Source organism: Phacochoerus africanus, chromosome 3, assembly GCF_016906955.1.
Source record: "Phacochoerus africanus isolate WHEZ1 chromosome 3, ROS_Pafr_v1, whole genome shotgun sequence".
Classification (NCBI taxonomy): Eukaryota; Metazoa; Chordata; class Mammalia; order Artiodactyla; family Suidae; genus Phacochoerus; species Phacochoerus africanus.
In genome coordinates this window covers 62,666,787-62,687,628 of record NC_062546.1, presented here as the reverse complement: position 1 = coordinate 62,687,628, position 20,842 = coordinate 62,666,787, and the positions used below count along the sequence as shown (strand labels likewise).

The 20,842-nt window shown below is 36.7% G+C and overlaps 1 protein-coding gene across 2 annotated transcripts in view; it reads right to left on the bottom strand.

The window, feature by feature from the left end:
* Positions 1-1,527: 1,527 nt before the first annotated feature.
* LONRF1 (LON peptidase N-terminal domain and ring finger 1) overlaps positions 1,528-20,842 on the bottom strand; it is a 32,951-nt gene continuing 13,636 nt past the window's right edge. Inside the window, exons 4-12 of one of the 2 annotated variants that reach the window (XM_047771914.1) lie at positions 19,417-19,566; positions 18,610-18,850; positions 18,413-18,509; positions 16,754-16,868; positions 13,204-13,325; positions 10,276-10,434; positions 10,001-10,163; positions 6,912-7,064; positions 1,528-1,892 (exon numbers count right to left, since the gene is read on the bottom strand). In XM_047771914.1, coding sequence (XP_047627870.1) covers positions 1,851-1,892; positions 6,912-7,064; positions 10,001-10,163; positions 10,276-10,434; positions 13,204-13,325; positions 16,754-16,868; positions 18,413-18,509; positions 18,610-18,850; positions 19,417-19,566 — 1,242 coding nt within the window. In that variant the 3' untranslated portion in view covers positions 1,528-1,850. Of the gene's footprint in view, positions 1,893-1,912; positions 3,257-6,911; positions 7,065-10,000; positions 10,164-10,275; positions 10,435-13,203; positions 13,326-16,753; positions 16,869-18,412; positions 18,510-18,609; positions 18,851-19,416; positions 19,567-20,842 lie in introns of those variants that run through there. The other variant, XM_047771913.1, reaches the window with a different exon arrangement.

Here is a 20,842-nt window from a genome sequence, read left to right as displayed (position 1 = left end):
GCTCTCTTCTGGTCTTCTATATTGATCCCATTTTGACATCTCTGAAATTCCTCAAAAGCATTGGTCAATTGACAGACTTTGTTTTCGCAAAGCCATTAGATTTCCTTTTCCTTACTGTCATTGTTTTGAACTTGAGGAGGAAGGGAAGGCAAAAGTATTTGCTCATTCTAACCATCTTTATCCAGCTTCTCTTTTCAACTGGTATTTATTTTAACTCTGTTCAGTGGTCAGCCTATGTCTTCGAGGTTAAATCTGTCTAAACTGCTAGACACTGGTCTTAATACTCAGGAGAGGGTTTATGTATTTAATTCAGTTATCCCACATAAGTGCTACAAGCAAAGTACAAGGAAAGTGCTATAGGGTTCTGGCTGAATGTAGGCGTTCAAGTTGACCTTGAGGAACAGGAAGAACTGGACATGTAGAGACAGATGTATAAGAAGAGAAGAGCAGGGAGCTCCCGTCGTGGCACAGTGGTTAACGAATCCGACTAGGAACCATGAGGTTGCTGGTTCGATCCCCGGCCTTGCTCAGTGGGTTAAGGATCCAGCGTTGCTGTGAGCTGTGGTGTAGGTCACAGATGCGGCTCGGATCTGGCGTTCCTGTGGCTCTGGCATAGGCCGGTGGCTACAGCTCTGATTAGACCCCTAGCCTGGGAACCTCCATATGCTGCAGGAAGTGGCCCTAGAAAAGGCAAAAAAGACAAAAAAAAAAGAAGAGCAACAACTAGCCACCTTGGCTTGAAATATGGGAATTCATGACAGAATTTAGTCACTTACTGTGGTAAGGGAAAAGATTATGTCAGATACTTTGCTCTCTTTTTTTTTTTCAGATAAACTGAATGGAAAGTGCAGCAGGAAAAGGATTCCAGAGTTAAAAAAATCTATAGACAGAATAACTACCAGAGATCATTCACTTATCACAAAATTAGGGTCAATGATAAATAAAACCCATCAATTACCATTGGGGTATGTGTGTTTGTGTGTGTGTAGAGACCACCTAATGCTCATTTATGTATGTACATACACATGTATGAACATTCCACAGATGTAGAATTGGAAACAGGTATTTGATACATATTTTGAGAACTATACAGAACTATTAGGTAAACTCTTCATTTATACTATCCAGACACTATTTAAGCTATTTAACAGACATTTGATAGTTTTTTATTATAAGAAAGTTTAATCTAAAACATCAGGAACTATTGACAAGGTATATGGCCCATTCTTTAGACATTTTTGATAGAACTATTCAAAATTCTTGATTAGCATAATTGTGAGGTCAAAGAGTGGCCCTCTGTTGAGACAGTCATTTCTGCCTATTTTTTTAGGGCTGTACCTGTAGCATATGTTCCCAGGCTAGGCCAACAGCCACAGCAAAGCGGGATCTGAGCTGCGTCTGTGACCTACACCATAGCTCGTGGCAATGCTGGATCCCCAACCCACTGATAAAGGCCAGGGATCAAACCTGCATCCTCATGGATACTAGTCAGATTCATTTCCGCTGTGCCACAATGGGAACTCCCTCTGCCTATTTTTAAATTCAATATTACAAGACGACTTATTTCCATTTGAAAAATCCTAGCTGGGAACTGGGGACTGAAAGGGTCAAGGCTGTTTAGCCAACAGGAGTCCCAAATGGGGTTAACAAAAATGTAAGAGTTTTATCTTTATCCTACAAAGACATGGATTTTTAAGAGGTTTGAAAACTGTGCTTTAGAGCATGGTTTTAGGGCCTAAAGCTTCCTTAGGATACTGCATTATTTGATCAAAAGGTGACTAAAAAAAGTATTTTGAAAGCTACAGTTTATGTGTCATGGCACAAAACAGTAAGCAAAACTCATCTGTTCTTTATGTATCTTGATTCCTCTGCTGATCTTTTTTGTCCTTGACCTAAAATTTAAGAAAAAAAGTACTATGAATTTAGCTTTTATTCAAAATTAAATAAGCAAAAGCAAAAATTTTAAGAAACTTTTACAAATTACTTACATAAAAGAAAGTTAAGAGAGACAGTCACAAGTCTGCAACAAATAATTACAAAAGTATCTAGGGCAGCATGAATACAGACCATGTCACAGCATGGTGACCTAACTGTGATATGAATAAGGCATAACTAACATTTGCACCAAGACCAGAATTTAAAAAAAACAAAACGTACTTTAAAAGCTTAGTTCTACATTAAGCTTCTTCGCTTCCCTCAGATCCTTAATGGGTTTATACTAGGTAATTTTTTTAAACAAACACATCATGTCAAACTATAAATTACACAGATGGGCAGTTAATGTGAAAAGCCCCCCTTAAAATGTACAGATTGATACTGAACTGAGCTCTCCATTTACCTTTATGTACAGTTAAGTGTAAACCATATTTTCACAGTTTTAAGTGTTTTATGAATAGATGCACAGTACCATGTCAGGTTTGCAATTGTTCCTGAAAACTGGCTCTAGATTCTGCATCCGATGCCTGTCGGCCATTGGGATGCAAGTATTTACATAAATAAGAGACTGTGTCATAGTCAATGGTCAAGACAGTTCAGCAAGAGCGGTATTTCCAACGAAGAGTGATACTCAATACCATAGCTTACATACTTGTGCAAATATAAGCATTAGGACAGAGAAATTTGAGGCAAATTCAACTTGCAAAAACTTATATCGCTACTGTTGTAAACTTGGGCAATAAATGACCCTCGGCAAGTTCTGCTCTCTATGGCTTTTTTTTTTCTTTTAAAATTTTAAAGCCAGAGAAAATGCACCCATACTGCACGCACGCACGCGCACACACGCACACACACACGCACACACACACAAAGAGTTCTCATTTCATTTAGAGTATGGTACATAGTGCAACTTCATCACAATGTAGAGGTTTAACACACATTCAGCGTGTGTTTTTCTGTGCAAGTTCTTAGTGGTCTAAATCCTAGTTGAAGGTATTTGTTTGCAGAACCACATGATTCAGGAGGTTGAAGAAAAAAAAAAAAAAACAGAACAGGTTCATTATGTTTCTCAAACCAGCACTGGATGTGCAAAGGCAGCGGACAATCTGGCTGTCACCACAGCCAGATTAGGGTAACTTGAGAGGAAGATCCAAGCAATTGGTTACTTAGATTGGTCTCTAGAAAAATAGGTCAGTATATGCTGTATCTTTGTCAACCGTTCTTTCAAAGACTTCATTGACAAAACCGACAGCTGATATCGGGGATCAACGGGAAGGACAGCAAGAAGCCACCAACACCACGCAGGTCCATTAGGGACTGCCTAAAAATAATCCACATATTACAGTTTTAATAAAACAAATATTTATGTAATCATAGCAGTAACAAATCATCACCAAGCTAATCCTTAATGAACACTATGGAGTGAGATCCTATCTCAAATTCTTTTTTAAATTTTTTGATTTTTTTATTTGAAGTATAGTTTGACTTACAATATTATATTAGTTTCAGGTGTGTAACAGAGTGATTTGATATTTTACAGCTTATACTCCTTATATAAAGCTATTATAAAATATTGGCTATATTCCCCGTGCTGTAATGTATTTATTTTACACCTAGTCATTTTTACCTCTTAATCTCCTTCAACCATTTTGCCCCTACCATTCTGGTAATCACTATTTGTTCTCTGTATCCTTGAGTCTGTTTCTGATTTACGTTTGTTTGTTTCATTTTTTAGATCCTACATAGAAGTGAAAATGTACAGTATTAGTCTTTTTCTGACTTATTTACTTATTTTAGCTTTTTTTTTTTAGGGCTGAAACCACAGTATATGGAAGTTCCCAGGCTAGGGGTCAAATCGGAGCTGTAGCTGCCAGTCTACGCCACAGCCACAGCCACACCAGATCCAAGCCATGTCTGTGATCTACACCACAGCTCACAGCAACACTGGATCCTTAACCCACTGAGCAAGGCCAGGGATCAAACCTGCATCCTCATGTATACCAGTCAGATTCGTTACCACTGAGCCACTACGGGAACTCCCTATCTTTTTTCTGACTTATTTCACTAAATATAGTACTCTGCAGGTCCATCCATGTTGTTGCAAATGGCAGAATCTCATTCTTTTTTTTATGGCTTAGTATTCCCTTGTGTGTGTGTATATGTGAATATTACCAGAAAATACACAAGCACACATATATACACACATCTTCTTTACCCATTTATATGTTGACGGACACTTAGGTTGTTTCCATATCTTGCTACTGTAAATAATGCTGCTATGAACACTGAGGTGCACGTATCTTTTCAAATTAGTGCTTTCATTTTCTTTGGATATATACCCAGAAGTGGAATTACTGGATCATGTGGTAGCTCTATTTTTTAATTTGTTTGAGGGACCTCCATACTGTTTTCCATAGTGGCTGCACTAATTTACATTCCCACCAATAGTGTTGGAGGGTTTCCTTTTCTCCACATCCTTGGCTAACACCTGTTCTTATCTTCCTGACAACAGCCATTCTGACAGGTGTGAAGTGATATCTCAACATCAATAATCATCAGAGAAATGCAAATCAAAACCACATCTATCAGAATGGCTATCTCAAATCCTTTATCAATCATGCAAGGAAGATATTATTATGCCCATGTAAAATGAGGAAACTGAAGTTCATGAATATAATGCAAATTGTCCAAGTTTTCCCAGCTCATATGTGGCAGAGCCAAGATTCAAATCCAGACCTGCCTCTGGGCCAGCACTCTTTCCTCTGCACGACACTGCCCTAAACAGGGTGTCTCAACCTCAGGCTGCTGGCATTTGGGGCTGGACTGTTCTTTGTTAAGAGGACTGTCCTGTGCATTGCAGCCCATTTACCACATCTCTGACCTCTGGCTACTGACGCCAGTAGCATCTTCCCAGTTCTGGCAGTCTTAAAAATGTCTCCAGATATTGCCAAATGTCTTGTGGGAGCAACACTGACCCCAGTTGAGAACTGCCTTCTTAAAATGTATATTTAAAACACTGAGCCAAGTTTATTGATATTTTTCAATTTCTTCAGACTTGTGGAATCCTAGGAAGGATTTAAGAATAAGACCTCAGCCTCCAGTTTCATCTGAAAAATAAACATTATCTCCACCAAGGAAGACCCTCTGATGTTTTAAGGTTGGACTATAGGCTATGGAAAGAAGGAAGAATTTATATAAAAGAATGTTTAAGCCACCTTCACTACACATTGCATTGCTTTTTTTTTTTCAAATTAGAATAACATAAGAAAAAACTGAAAATTTATTCATGAAAAAGTAGAACAGAGAATTGAATATATGGTACGAATTCAAATACATAAAATATAGTAAGTATATACACCAAAATGTTAACAGTATTCATGGATGAATGGAGATATGAGTAATTTTTTTTTTACTAATTTCCTAAATTTTCTATAATGAACAACATTTACAAGGGGAAAAATTTTTACATAATGTCATTCTTTTTTTTCAAGTTTTATTGAAGTATAGTTGATTTACAACATTGTGATAATTTCTGCTGTACAGCACAGGGAACTGCATACAATCTCTTGGGAGGAAGCACGATGGAGGACAGTGTGGGAGGGGAAAACGTGTCTACGTGTATGGCTGGGTCATGATGCTGTGCAGTGGAGATTGGTATGGCACTGCTGACCAACTATACTCTAATACAAATAAAATACAAAAAAAAATTTCTGCTGTACAACTAAGTGATTCCATTATACATGTACACGCATCTGTTCTCTTTCAGATTCTTTTCCCACATAGATTATCACAGAATATTGGGTAGAGTTCTCTGTACTCTCCAGCAGGTCCCTGGTGGCCAATCATTCCACATACCTCAGTGTGCATATGCCAGTCCCAAAGCCCTAATCCATTCCACGCCCCCCACCTCCCTGCACCTGTCCCCTTTGGTAACTACAGTTTTTTAAAGTCTGTGAGTCTGTTTCTGTTCTGCAAATAAGTTTGCATTGCTTTTTAATGAACCTGAAACAGAAGCTTCAGAATGACAAAAGGAGCTATGACATAATCTGATCTCAACAGGCTCCTCCTATAATCACACTGGGTTTCTCTATTTGTGTCCTGTTTGTTCTCAGCTCATCATTACTACCACCACCTCCTTCTGCAATTCAGAGATGTCAGAAATGACATTTCCCAGAATCCCCTCCCCTGTGTGGTTCCAGGTTAAATTTGACCAGGCAGAGGCACTCTTGGGAGATGCACAGTTGGGAGAGGAAGCCATTATTTCCTGGAGTCTGCTGACAAGTGTGGGCAGCTGTAAGATTTGCAGAAGCCTTCCAGAGAATTCTTAACAACCACCTGCTCTACTACTGCAGACTGAGATAAAACTGGTGGGGACTTCCCTGGGATTCCAAGGGATGACAGCATCTTCCCCTCAAGTCTTGAGCCTATGCTGAGCTGAGGCAGGCAGAGATTCCCTGAGTTCCACTGATGATGGCCCTGACCTTCCTTTGTCTAGCTCTCCCAAGGGCTGTATCAACTACATCCTACAATAAACCCTACTGGCTATTTTATTTTCCTGACTGAATCCTGACTGATACTATATGACTCACAGAAAGCAATGGAAGAGGACTGTGGAATAAAAGAGGGGGTGGTAGAGGTGAAGGAAAAGAAAGCAATGTTGCATTTTCCTACAAGCTGGTTTGTTAACTTATTTGATTTTATGCTCATCAAAAGCTATTTCTATCAGGTTCAATCAGATTTAGGTAGCCAGGATAAAACAAACATATGGCAACTGACAATATGCTGGGCACTGATGAGAGCTCACTTTAGAAATGGTGTGATGTTGAAATTTCAAGGTCAGCTGAGATGTGACTACTAAAGATGGGACAAAGGAAATGCTGTGCAAAACTGAAGATGAAGAAAGAAACTTAAAAATCTACCAGTTTAGGTTGACACAAAAAGTGAGACTTTTGGAAACAATATCAAAGCCATCATACCTGCAGGTTTTCCTCCCTCCCCGGCATTGATCCAAAGTGCTGAAGAATTTGGCTTCGAAATCTGTCTCTTAAATTCTGAAACCAGCTGCAGGCTTGAGAGTACACCAAGTCATGAAGCTGTCGGAGATTTTCGATCTCATCTTCATTCTCAACCTAGGAATACAACAGTCAGTAAGATGACTGTGTCTCATCTTCCCAACCATACTACCAACCCTATGGTAATGGAAAAAAAAAAATTAAAAATAGGGAATACCTATTTCAGTGCTGGACCAGAGTATTACCCTTATGCAGCATACACTGTACAGTTCTGCCTCATGCAGAAAGGGCCACCCTGAGGAGGAGAGCAAGGCCTGACCTCCCAGCCTAGCCAACCTAGCCTTGCTGACTTAGCAATGCAACACTGCAGAACCCAACTAACTGCCCCCAGCTGGGAGGGGTAAGATGGAGAGCGAGTTCCCAGACAAAGGTCTACGGGGATTGACAATTCCTTTCTTCTTATGGATCCATGGATTTTGAAAGTAGTGGAACAAAAATTTAGCAGAGGAATACAGCTGCTAGAACAAAAGGAAAGACTGGGGGAGGTTTAAGGTGTAGGTAACATGGCAGGAACAGGATGAAGGAAAAGCATAATTACATCTTTAACCAGGAAATTGGGTCCAAAAATAAGAAAACAAAAACCCCAACAAAGAACTTAGTATATAAAGCCAGAATATCCAAAGAGAGAGACTATATTATGCCTTGATAAACATCTCCTGCTATCTCCATCCCCTCTGTACACCCTTCAGACATCTGGCTCATCAAACTACAAATATAAAATTAAATGCATCAACCCTCCAGACTAAGATCCAGAAGCGCAGTCTCATAAAACAGAGGTGGGAAGATGGAACATTAACTCATCCATCTCATACTGATTTTTTTTAACACACACCCATATCCCTCTCACTCCATGGCAGGGAAAGCCCTATTGCACATATATTAGCACATCTGAACAAATACCAGGCCTGAGTCAGCCTTTCATACCTCAAGTATGACAATATAAAAGCAACAATGGGACTTTGAAAACATCCTGAGATATAAAAGGTAAGACAACATACTTTTTATTTTTGAAAGATTTGAAATGAAAAATAAAACCAAAGTTTAAAAAGCATCTGCTTTTCCACCACAACGTGAATGTACTTAATACTTAATTCCACTAAAGTATACACTTAAAAGTAGTTAAAATGGTGAATTTTATGTTATATATATTTTACCATATTAAAAATTTCATTTAAAAAAAGGTAGAAGAGCCATACAATTCAAGAATTCTGGTCTTGGAATTGGCTATACAAGATTTAGTCCTCTGCTAACAAACATTGGTTTGATATGAGTAAGAAATAAACGTGTGATTGCTAAAACTATTCAAAAAGAAAAAAATATCTGCTTTCCACCCTTACAAAATCCAAGAAAACAAACCATGGGCTCTAGTAATCAGGGAATGATAAAAATGATAAGAGTCTTGAATTAGAAAATGGAGCAAAGAAGCAGGCATAAGTTTTAAAGGCAAACTTTTAAAGTTAAGAAACTTTGCTGCAATAATATAACAAAATCACCTTGCTGTACACTAAAAACTAACATAACATTGTCAATCAACCGTAATTCAATTAAAAAAAAAACAGAATTTAAAATGTCATTAGAAGACAGAGAAAACAGAATTGCTACACTAAGGGAAAAAATCCTTTGATATAAAAAACAAATTTGAGAATGAATGAATAAGAAATCATTATACAGATGAGGCACTAAACATCAAATCCATAATTCTTTCAACATGCTATTCTACTATTATATATTTATATATTGTCATATGTTTAGCCATATACTTAATGGATTTTGTCAGCAAATCCAATATACAAAGATTTAAGTTTATATAAAACTAAAATAAGGTTATTAGTTTTACAAAAAATACCACCTTAAGCAAATGATTCCATTAACCAAATATGCCTAAAGCACACACCATATCAATCAATCAAAATTCCAATTTATACAATACTTTTGGCCCACTGCACACAGCAAAGTTTCCCCACAGCACCTCTATAATATGATAGGAGAGGTAATCAGATTAATCAAGTTTATTAGCAGAGAGGCAATATGGTATAATCATAAAACCCAGCACTTGGAGCCAGAGAGCTGGCTTTATATTATTTTTATTATACTACCTACATGATATTGGGTAAATTAATTAACACTTCTGAATTTTACTTTCCTCATCTGCTAACTATCTCAAAGTTTTGAGAATTCAATAAGCTAATGTTTGTAGAAATGCCTAATGTCAATATTTAATAAGTGCTGACTGAGATGAAGGGCTCAAACAGATCAACGAACAAGTGACAGTGTAAGATCTAAGTTTTTTTAATGCTAAGGATTTTGCCCTTAATTTGATATTTATAGTATCACAAACCACTTTTCTGATACTTAAACTAACTGTAGATGGTAAAGTAGATACTGGAAATATCAAAAGGGCAGCACTAACCCCATCTAAGAAAGTTATCACAATAACCCTTCCCAGGTAAGACATCACCAAATGACTATACTGACAGTGCTTTATCTGATGCCTTAGAGTTTGAACACAGCACCCGAATGTGTCTATTTTATCATTGAGGTTATCTTAGGCATATCTTAATATATGACACAATTTTTCAGGGACTTAATGTGCTAACTTTATATCAAAGTTCAATATACTGATTATTACATCAGCCTTGACTACAATAAATTCAATTAAAAAGGACAGAGATTAGCAGGCTTCAAAACTTTGGGCTAAAAGTTCAATTCAATCCTTTGCTATTATTAAGTGACTACCATGCAGATACACACACTGTAGGCACTGTGGAGGTTGTCGAGCCAGTAGAAATGAATGAAATCTCGATTCTAGTCTCCCCATTTCTCTTGGAACTCACCAACTGAGAGCAAGACGGGTAAAAGGTAACATAGAGCTAATTTGCATCAGTATTGCCAAGGGCCTCTGATAGGAAGAACCAGAAAATCAACCTGTAAGTCTATATAATGTCTAGGACAGAGTATACCGAAGCATGCTGAAAAAGAATAGTTTTTAATACCTTAACATCTTCCAGATATTCAATGTCTGCAGTGCAATATCCATCTTTCATTCCTCTTTTTAAAACCCGAAATCGCTTTCCTCCGACTGTATCAACCACAGACCTTCCATCAGGCAAGAAATGTACATTTCTAATTTGTAACATACAACCATAATCTGCAAAACTAAAATAAAAATTCTAATTAATATCAAAGTTCAAGCAATAAGCATGCACACTGTCAGCAATATTCAAAGAAAATTCTGGTATCAATAAAAATATTTACACAAAAATCATACCTATTTTGTGTATCACTGACACACATCCCAAACTGTTTTGTTCCAGTTTGTATACTTCTTCGAATCATCAATCTGTATCTTGGCTCAAATATATGAAGAGGGCAAGGCACAGTGGGGTAGGCCATAGTGCAAACAAATATTGGAACATTCTTGGTCAAGCTGAAGAAGAAAAAATTTTCATTACTACATATCAGAAGATACAACAAAAATGAGTGAAGTGTGAAACAGTAATAAACAGTATAAAACACAAAATAAATTAGCTGTAAAATCAGGTAATTTTTTTTTTACTCTTAGCAAGAAGAGCAATTAGCATCCCAATCCTTTAAGCTCATGTGATGCAGTATAAAGCCTAAAAATCTGCTTGTGATCTTCTTACAAGCAGAATTTGAGATTTTAGAGGTTATAATATGGAGCTAAGCACTTCTGTAAATCAAAAAGCAATTGATTACAACCACTATTTTATATTAAAAATGTTTAAAATACTTGTAACATGCAGAGTTGATATCTTTTATCTGTAACACTCTTACACTTAGATAACAGCAAGGAAAAAATGAGCTCCCTCAAAAGACAAAAAGCAAATCGTTAAAAATTCTTAGGTATTAAAATATTTTCATACTCACTACCAAAAATAAGTATTTGATGAGATAACATTTTTTTCCAAATAATTAAAATGAGACCACCTTTTTTATTGCCACATTGGCAGGAAATATGGAAAATAAAGGCAATGCCCAGCTTTGGCAAGGGTATGGGGAATACTGGCAGTGCAGGAGGCAGTCTGAAACAGTACAACCATACTGAAAAAGAACCTGGCTATAAACATCACAAACTTTAAAAAATATTCATATCCTTTGAACCAACTGGCTCACTTCTTTTCCTGCAAGTACTATAAGAATGTTCAACGTAGCACTGTGTATAGCAGCCAAAAACTTAGAAGCAAAACGAGAGGGCCAGTAAAATAAATTATGATATAACCTTAAAATGAGATACTATATTAAATGTTTAATGAGAAAAATAAGTTCTAGAATAATAGGAATAAAATGATCCCATCTTTGTTTTTTTTTAAAAAATATATATATATATTAACCAGGAAGGATATATACCAAAATGCTAATGATTCCCTATGGCCTTTTCCCTACTGTTCACTAATATTTTCTAGCCTTTCTTCAAAAAGACCTCAAACTACCGATGTAAAGGTAATATTTAATATATATGTTTAACATACAAGCCCTAGTTCCTCTACTTTCAAAACTGTATATTCTACCATCACTGAGCATTCTTGTGAACAGAAGAACTGGGTGGTGGTGGGGAACCAAAACAGTATACCTCTTAAAAGCAAAACTTTTAAGTACCAGGGGCTAAGTGACCTCTTTAAAAAAAAAAAAAAAAAAAAGCCCTGGGGAGTTCCCACCATGGTTTAGCAGAATCAAATCTGACTAGCATCCATAAGGGACTCGGGTTCGATCCCTGGCCTTACTCAGTGGGTTAAAGATACAGTGTTGCCCTGAGCTGTGGCGTAGGTTGAAGACATGGCTCAGATCCTGCGTTACTATGGCTGTGGTATAGGTCAGCAGCTATAGCTGCAATTCAACCCCTAGCACGGGAACTTTTATATGCCATGGGTGTGGCCCTAAAGAGACAATAAATAAATACATAAATATTTTCAAAAAGCCCTGTTAACAAGGCAAGATGCCCTGAGCTTTCTGTCCATTACACTCCAGCTTCCTTTATGTCACTACTCCTGTCATCCATGGACTCCACTCTTCTGTAGCAAGGGGCAGAAGAGGGGGTCTGGTCCTACCACTGTGTTTAGGTATCTCAAAAAATATCAGCAGCTTTCTTATGTCCAGCATTTTGCAGTATTGGTCAAAAAGGTTCACAACCTTCACATCAGAATATTTTCTACCATAAGATCACACAATAAAATATCAGTTCCACAGAAAACAAATCAATACTAACTTCTATAAAGAAAAGATTGGAAATCTTTCTTTTATTGAAGGCTACTGGCCCAATGAAGACATTTGGTGAGAGCATACTGAAAAAGAAAAGTCTGCAAGCACAATTATTTTTTTCTTAGAAAGTGAGAAATATAAACAACTTAATTCATATTTTTAAAAATAATAGAAACAGCATATAAAAATTACAATTTTGCTCTTTAATGCCCAGTTAAAGTGTGTGTGGGGAGGGGAGAGTTAAGAAATTAGAAACGCACAAAAGAAACTTGGAAACTCAAGAGAATGGTGAAAGAGGTAAAGACATGAAGGGAAGAGAAAGGCAGAAGAAAAGTAGAAGGAAGAAAGAGATACAAAGCAACAAAATCAGGCCCAACCTACCCAGCCCCATTTTGCTCTTACGCGCCCTTAACAGCAGCCTGTACTACTAAATCCCAAAGTTATCACCAGGCTTTTCACCTTCCTCATACTAAGTCAACTCTGCTAACAGTCAATATCTTCATTGAGAATTTAGCCCTTAAGTCACCTTTCCAATTTCAGTCTCAGGCCTCAAGGTCCCACCCCTTTCCAAACCTCTGATTGGCTCACCCCTCTGCCAATCCAGGTCACTTATGCTCCACCTCCCCCACTGCTGCCCTGATACACAGGCCACCAGCTCCACCTGTCCATTCTCAATTTCCCTCCCAATTCTAGGGCCTGATGTCACTGTAGGAAACCCCTTCCCCATGTAAAACTGCTTCAGTGAAGAGAGCTGAGTCAGTTATTCCCAAGAGAATATCTACAAGTTACCAAGTGAACTTAAAACTTCTATCTGTTGAGGACAGGGGAAGCTAACCACTATTTGTTTAAAATATGCTTTTGGTTAGACTGGGTTAACTAAAGACAGAATCCAGTTTGCCGTGAGGAGGCTTTTCCTTACTATTTCAAAAGGTAGTAGTTCATAATTTGATTATGTTAATTTTTATGAGAAGAAACTTACTGTGAGAGTTCAGCAGTTTCTTCATCATATATTTTTTTTCTCTCAGACAGTTCATCAGGCAGATACTTCACTATTAAATCTTCCAACAGCTGTGTGACACAGTACCTCCTATCTGCTAGATACTAAAAGACAATATTATTTCACATTCTGTACTTTTTTCCTACAGTATAAAACAGGCAAAACAGTTCAACTGCTATAGGAAAGCTTTCATTACATATTTATACAGTCAGTTCTAAATTGATTAATGAGGGGGAACATTACAAGGGAAGATGCTAAACTGGTACACCTGCTCAAGGCTTAGCTCAAGAACATTAAAGATAACACACTTGCAACCTAAACTAAGTTCAGTATAAAAGATCCTTGACCTGCTCTGATCACAAATCTTCATTAGCAGCAGTCGGTGCTGCCCCTGCATTCTCCACGCCAAAGGCCAGTTTCCATCTGACAGTTTGTATCTCAAACTAGCATTTTAAAAAGATAAGAAATAAGAAAAAATAATTCATGTGCCTTATATAAGAAAAGTAAAACTATTCTCTTTTTTGGTTCTCCATTTTGGTGCCAGAGTTTCCAGATGATTTTTCTTTCAGATTTTCCTTCCACTGTCACCCCATTATGACCACTGCTGCCCTTATTAAGAGGATGCTCTTCCTATGTGATCCACCCTCTATATAAAATGGAACATCTGCACCACGCTCTTAATAGTCTGGAAACTGCAACCCTTGTGCAATTTTGTGTTATTCTCTTTTCCATCTGCTAAAAGCCTTCTCTCTCACTCCAGCCTATGAGAAGACTGACTATCCTTCAAGATCTGGCTCCAATTTTACCTTTTGCATAAAGTGTTTCTTAATTATTCTGTCTCCCAAGAATCCTTTATTTTACCCTTTACCATATAAAAAGGCAGTTACCACACCCTTCTCTGTATTACTGGATAGGAATACATTATTTCTCTGTAACTAAACTAAAAACTGTGAAGGGCCAAGGACCAGGTTAGTGTCTGTACACAGAATTTTGGAGGGAAAAAAAAGCCCAATACCAATTTATTTAATAAAAGTAATGAGGAAAAACTCTTGGGAGATAATCACAAGTTAAGATCAAGAGAAGATACCTTTTCCTCTGTAGAACCCACAAAAATAAGGGTTTTTTTCATTACCCAATGAACAATGAAGTACAGAGTAGGAAATATGAATGGTGGAGAAATGAGTTATAGTAGTGGTTTTTAAACTTTAGCATGAATCAGGACTGGTTAAAATGCAGATTTCTGAGCTCCCCTCCAGGGTTTCTGGGGTCGGGTCTGAGAATTTGTATTTCTAACAAGTTCCCAGGGGATACAAATGCTGCTGGTCAGGGGAACATACTTTGAAAACCATTGGGCTATAGCCTGGAGAGACATAGTCTTGAGTAGATAATACATATATAGATAACTAAAGAGTTTATTATAATTAGTCAAATTGCAGACATTATAAAAGCAATTTTATTATCACTTTCAATTAAATTGATGAAGACGTTTTAAAATTTAAGACTCATGTATTAAACCTGGGAAATACGGCCTCTCTTACCATTACTGGTAAGAATCTAAATTTGCACATCTCTTGGGATGTGCCACTTGGCGATCTGGCAACTGGTTTTAAGAGTCATGTAAATATATAGCCTTTGATCCAGTAATTCACCTCCCAGGAATTTATCCTAAGCAAAGAGTTAAAGACACAAATTGCAGTTTATTTAAAAAAAAAAAAAAAGACCAACTTACATGGCCAACAATAGGCAAGTGTTATAACATTAGTCTAGTATGCTGCTATGAAAATTATCTTTAAAATGTATTCAGGGGTTCCAAACCTGGCACAGTGGAAACAAATCCGACTAGGAACCATGAGATTATGGATTCGATCCCTGGCCTAGCTCAGTGGGTTAAGAATCCGGCGTTGCAGGGAGCTGTGGTATAAGTTGCAGACGCAGCTCGGATCTGGCATTGCTGTGGCTTTGGCATAGGCTGGCAGCTACAGCTCTGATTTGACCCCCAGCCTGGGAACTTCCATATACTACAGGTGTGGCCCTTAAAAAAAAAAAAAAAAAAGCAAAAAAAATGTATTCAAATGAAGAAAATGAGCAACATAAAATGAAAATGGAAGCAGCAGAAAACTGTAGAGCATATCAATTTTATTATTGTAAATATATATTTAGATTTTACAAAGTATATTTTATAGGGTGTCTTCAGGGTCAGGACAAGGGATAAAGTTATTTTTAAACAGTATGTTAGTTATGTTTTTAAAGAATATGCTATTTTGTTTTCCTTAAAACTCCATTTTTTAAGGTGAGAAATCTTGAAATTTAAAGTAATGTACCTGAAATGTTAATCTAAAAAAAAAAAAGCAAAACAAATACATGAGAGTACCTAAAAACTCTGGAAAATCAGGACAGACAGCATGTTTAAGAGTACTTCACCTGAAACTATATTAACATATTAGTTGAAACTGTTACTAACAAATTCTTAAATAACAAAGAATTTTTTATCTTATGTTTCTGACTTTGCAAACATTCTATATGTGGTTTTGTGTTTTACCACATGTAGGCTTGCTATGTTGTATCAAATGTAACAATACATACAAGCTATTATGTATAGAGCTATGTATCTGTATAGAGCTGTGTTTTCTATATAGGACATAATTAGGTATTTTCAATAGCAAAATGGTTCCTCAAACAATCCAGAGACAGAATCACTCTCCCTATTCAATGCTAGCACTGCAATTGGAGCTCAGAATTCTAAGGCTGTGGTCTCACCTTTGGAGATCTCTAGTCACTCAGGCATGACTGAGAGGATGCTGCCCTCCTAACAGAAGACACCCAACCTGAGAGCTAGCTTGTTTCCTAACACAGGTGATTGATGTTGATCACTTACTATGAAAGGAGGGGTGTGGGAAGCTGTGCCTCCCTCTCTTCTACTACTTTCTAGAGCTGTACTATCCAATGTGGTAGTGACTACTCACATGTGCTTACCTTAATGTAAATTAATTAAAATTAATTGCTTAATTAAAATTGATTAAACTAATGAATTAAAATTTAAAATTCACTTTTTCTGTCACACCAGCCATGCTGCACTCGTGTGGCTGGTAGCTACCATGCTGGACACGTAGATACAGAGCATTTCCATCAGTGCAGAAAGTTCCATTGGACAGAGTTGTTCCAGATGTTAAGAGGCTTGGACTAGGCCTGAAATCTAGCCTAATGGCTTGGGAGGCAGGGAAGTTGGGTTTCACCAATCCTGTCATCATTAAAATTCAATATATTCCTGACCAGGTACTTGACCACTATCCCTTTGCTAAAAAAAATTAAGTATGGGGGCTTTGTCTCCCCAGCCTCTCTTTCTCCTACCATCCCCAAACTCACTTTTCTCCAACACTAGCATATGGGTAATGAAACATGATCCCTTTGGGTCACTCAACATATAAATGTAATTTATTCTGAACATAATAATCATTATTTCTATGGCTGAATAGAAATCAAACCGTGCTGTCACACTTAAGACCAATAAACAGATAAACAGACAAATGTTTACCTCTTTTAAGCTTTCTTTGCAAAGGGGACAATATGGTGTATGATCCAAACAACGCTCAAGACAATTCTTACAGAATGAATGTCCACAAGGGGTTGTTACTGGCTCAAAAAACAATCTGAAATCAATCAAAATACATATTAGTTTTCACAATAAACTATTCACTGGAAAAACTGAACGAACTAATAATTGAACCATCACACTAATCTTTACTTAGAGGAGAAAGAAGGAGGGTCTGGTGGGCAGGAGAGAAGGGAAGGGGCAGTGATAAAAGCAATTATATTCTCCAGAACCTTTTAAACCTTCAGCATCAACAGAGGTTGATGGGGGCCTGCTGGGGGCCTGGAGCTGTATTGACTAATATAATCGCCACTCATATGTGGCTAGCATCCCCTTGAAATGGGGCTGGTCCAAACTGAGATGTGCTGAACATCTAAAACACATACTAGATTTCAAAGACTTAGTGCAAAATTAATGAGGTAAAATGTAATTAATTATTCATTCATTTTTGCATAGATTCTTACTTTAAAACTGGTTTTCTTAATAAGCTTATAAAAGCCTTACTATATAAAATTCATTAAAAATAACTGCTAAATATTATCACTGAATTCTAAAGAAATATGAGGCTTAATATCAAGTGTAATACATTATAATTATTTCGTGAAACATGTTATTTCACAAATTCCTAGAAGTACTGCTAGATGTAAAAGTACTTCAGAAATTGTCTGGATCTAATCCCCTTGCCCCACAGATGAAGAAACCAAGACTGAAAATTAAGGGACGTGTTCAGAGATTCAGTTGGTCACCACCAGCCTGGTGTGGCCAGCACCAACTGCTTCATACACTGTTCCCTTGCCTCCACCACAATTTATGTAAATGGAAAATGCTCTTTCCAAACTATCTGTCTTATAATTACAAACATTCCACATAATGGAAATCCTTATCCAATGTTACTTAAAAAGGATTTTAGAGTTAAGATATATAAATAAGACAGAATCACATACACACAATACATTATATTCTTACTCAAATCTAAAACCATGGATGTAAGTCTCAACAATAACATGCATATAGCTTTTATAGTACTCTGCAATTCCCCAGATAGTTTTAATTGTTTAACTTTTTTAATTTTTTATTATTTTTGTCTTTTTGTCTTTTAGGGCTGTACCCACGGCATATGGAGGTTCCCAGGCTAGTGGTCCAATCGGAACTGTAGCCACTGGCCTATGCTGGGATCTGAGTCCCCTCTGTGACCTACACCACAGCTCATGGCAACGACGGATCCTTAACCCACTGAGCGAGGCCAGGGATCAAACTGGGGTCCTCATGGATGCTAGTCAGGTTCACTAACTGCTGAACCATGACGGGAACTCCTCCCCAGGTAGTTTTTATATTTCAGTCATTTGATTCTTACAAGATTGCAATATAGGCTATGCAAATCCTGACCCCACTTTCTAAATAAGGAAAAACTAAGTAAGGTTCAGAGAGTATGTTATTGGCCAAAGATGTGAAAGGGAAGCCAAGGACTAAAATTCTTATCTTTTGATTTTTAATCCAGTATTCTGTTACTTCACGTTGCCTATTATTACAGAGTATATTACCTTTACCTACTCTGTATTTTATGTACATTAATATATTCATCTTTTATAACATTTTACATACCTCATACAGAGAGAACACTCAAAATCTGAGGCATCTATTAATTCTTCTGGGATGTCACCGCAAGTTAATGAAAATGTACAGACTTCATTGGGAGTTTCTATTAAAACAAAGAGATGGGATTATCTTCTTTAGGAAAAAGTCTAAAGACCATTCTAAAAAAATCAATATGTTTTATATAAATGTAGTGAAATTTTTACCTCCCTGTCTTTTCAGCTTATTTCGTCCATCTTCATTTACAATCACATCCTGGTCTAAAAGAGACAACTTTCTTTTCAGCAGAACACCTTTTTCTTGAACAGAGAGTAAAGGTTCTGAGGACACTCTTTTTAAACAATCCTCTCTGGCAGGCATGACCGTTGAATTTATAGCCTGTGCTGACTGAGCACGGTTTAGGCTTCCTTTGACAGGTTCTGAAGTGACCTCTGCTATTTCTTCATTCTACCAAAAAAAATAAAATAAAATAAAATAAAATAAAATAAAATAAAATAAAATAAACAAAGGTAATGAACTGTATTTCTTTGCTATCTTTATTGCTCTCACCAAGAAGCAAACTGAAGTGAAATTCTAATGCCTTAAAATGTTCATTTTATTGTTCATTTAACAGCAACAACATTGAACTCTAAAACCCTGACAAGTAAATGATTTTTGCCAGGACTGAGATAACCTTGGGCATGTTATAATGAGGTTGAAGCAGTTATGCTAATATAGTTGTTCCTACCCCAAAATAAACACAATGTTCTGTATTTTCCAAGAGACTGAAAGGGTTTTTTGTTTGTTTGTTTGTTTTTGATATTTAAGTGACCTAAAATTGTGACTAATGAGCAAATAAAACATAAAAGTTTACACTGTAAAATAAAAGGCCACAGATGAAATCCTATTAACAATGTTTAATACATTAAAAGTAGCTAAACAGCTTTTATTACTTGAAACTAGGAAAGTGAAGATCTTTACTTGAAAAGAAACAGATATACTAAGACCATGATTATCTCTTCTCACCCCCTTACCTGCTCTGGGCTAAGCTCACTGGCAGAGTGAGACTCGTCCATTACTGAAGGAAAACCAAAAGGTTTGTTTTTAGTACACGGTAATGAATTCCAGGAAGGGTCCTTCAGGCCTTCTTTTAAGTTTTCAGGTGTTAATAAATCACATAAAATCTGTAAGAGAAATATTATAAAAAGAAATGAAAAATATAAGACATTTGGTTAAGGACAACAATCTAAAGTTACCTAATAGTTGAGAATTTTTAGAAAATTTGTTATAAATGTGTAATAACTTCATATGGGATATGGTTTATAAAAATATCAAATAACTATGTTGTATACCTGACACTAATAAAATATTGTAAGTTAGCTATATGTCAATTAAACAAAAAAGAAAGAAAGAAAACTTGTAGCCAATGAGCAGGGAAAGAATGCCTTAAGTAAAAAGGAAAACTTCCATATTGATTAAAAAGTCCTTGCAAAACCAAGGTGTATGCCTCAATGGGCTCAAATCATCTCAAAGAAATGATCCAAAAGAAAGTCATGGCGGTGGTTAGGCTGGTAGCCTGAGAAGGTATTCAAAGTAATATAAGGTTTGTAGAAAGAGGAGATCTTAAGAGAAGTGGAAAATACTTACCTCTGAACAGTAGTGAGTCCTATTGGGTCAAAATAGTTCCCGGTTCATCTCAATGCATACTTTAAGGCTGGACTTACAATGTTTATGTGAACTTGGACCTCTAACTACAAAACTGTAAAATTCCATGTGTTTACACTGAATTTAGCTTTTCCCTGAACAAGTGACTTACACAGGCAGTCACCACTGCCTAGCTCTTATTGGGGCACCAAATGGCAGCTATTCCATATGGGAGGCAGTGGGTGCTTCTCTCAGGAATACATCTAAAACTTTCAAAGGAACAGCATGTTAAAACAAAGGAGGAACTCGGCTACAAGGAAATGAGAGGGATTCAAATGTGTTTGCTTGTCAAATAAGATAGATATATATATATATATATATGCAGAGCAGAGTATTTCTTGAAGCCTCAATTTGGAGGTTTGGTTTTTCAGCTGTACTATCTCTCAATACACAAAAATCAGAATTATTCATTTATCTTTACATGTAAATAAAAAGTATATGTAGTATAAACAAAAGTATGCATATCTGGTAGGTGCTCAAGCAATACACCATTTAATGAATGAACATTTAAAAATCTGGATATGTTTTTGCATTTCCCCTGATTTTAAAAAAAAGGTATTAAACACCCTAGAACCTAGTAACTCCACTCCTAGGTATTTGCCAAAGAAATATAAAAAACTACATCCACAAAATGACTCGTACATGAATGTTCACAGCTATTAACTCTGAATATCATAAACTGTGGTATGTTCAAACAATGAGATACTTGGTGAACAATGAAAAAGAAAAAAAAAATATTGGATGTGTCTCGAAAAC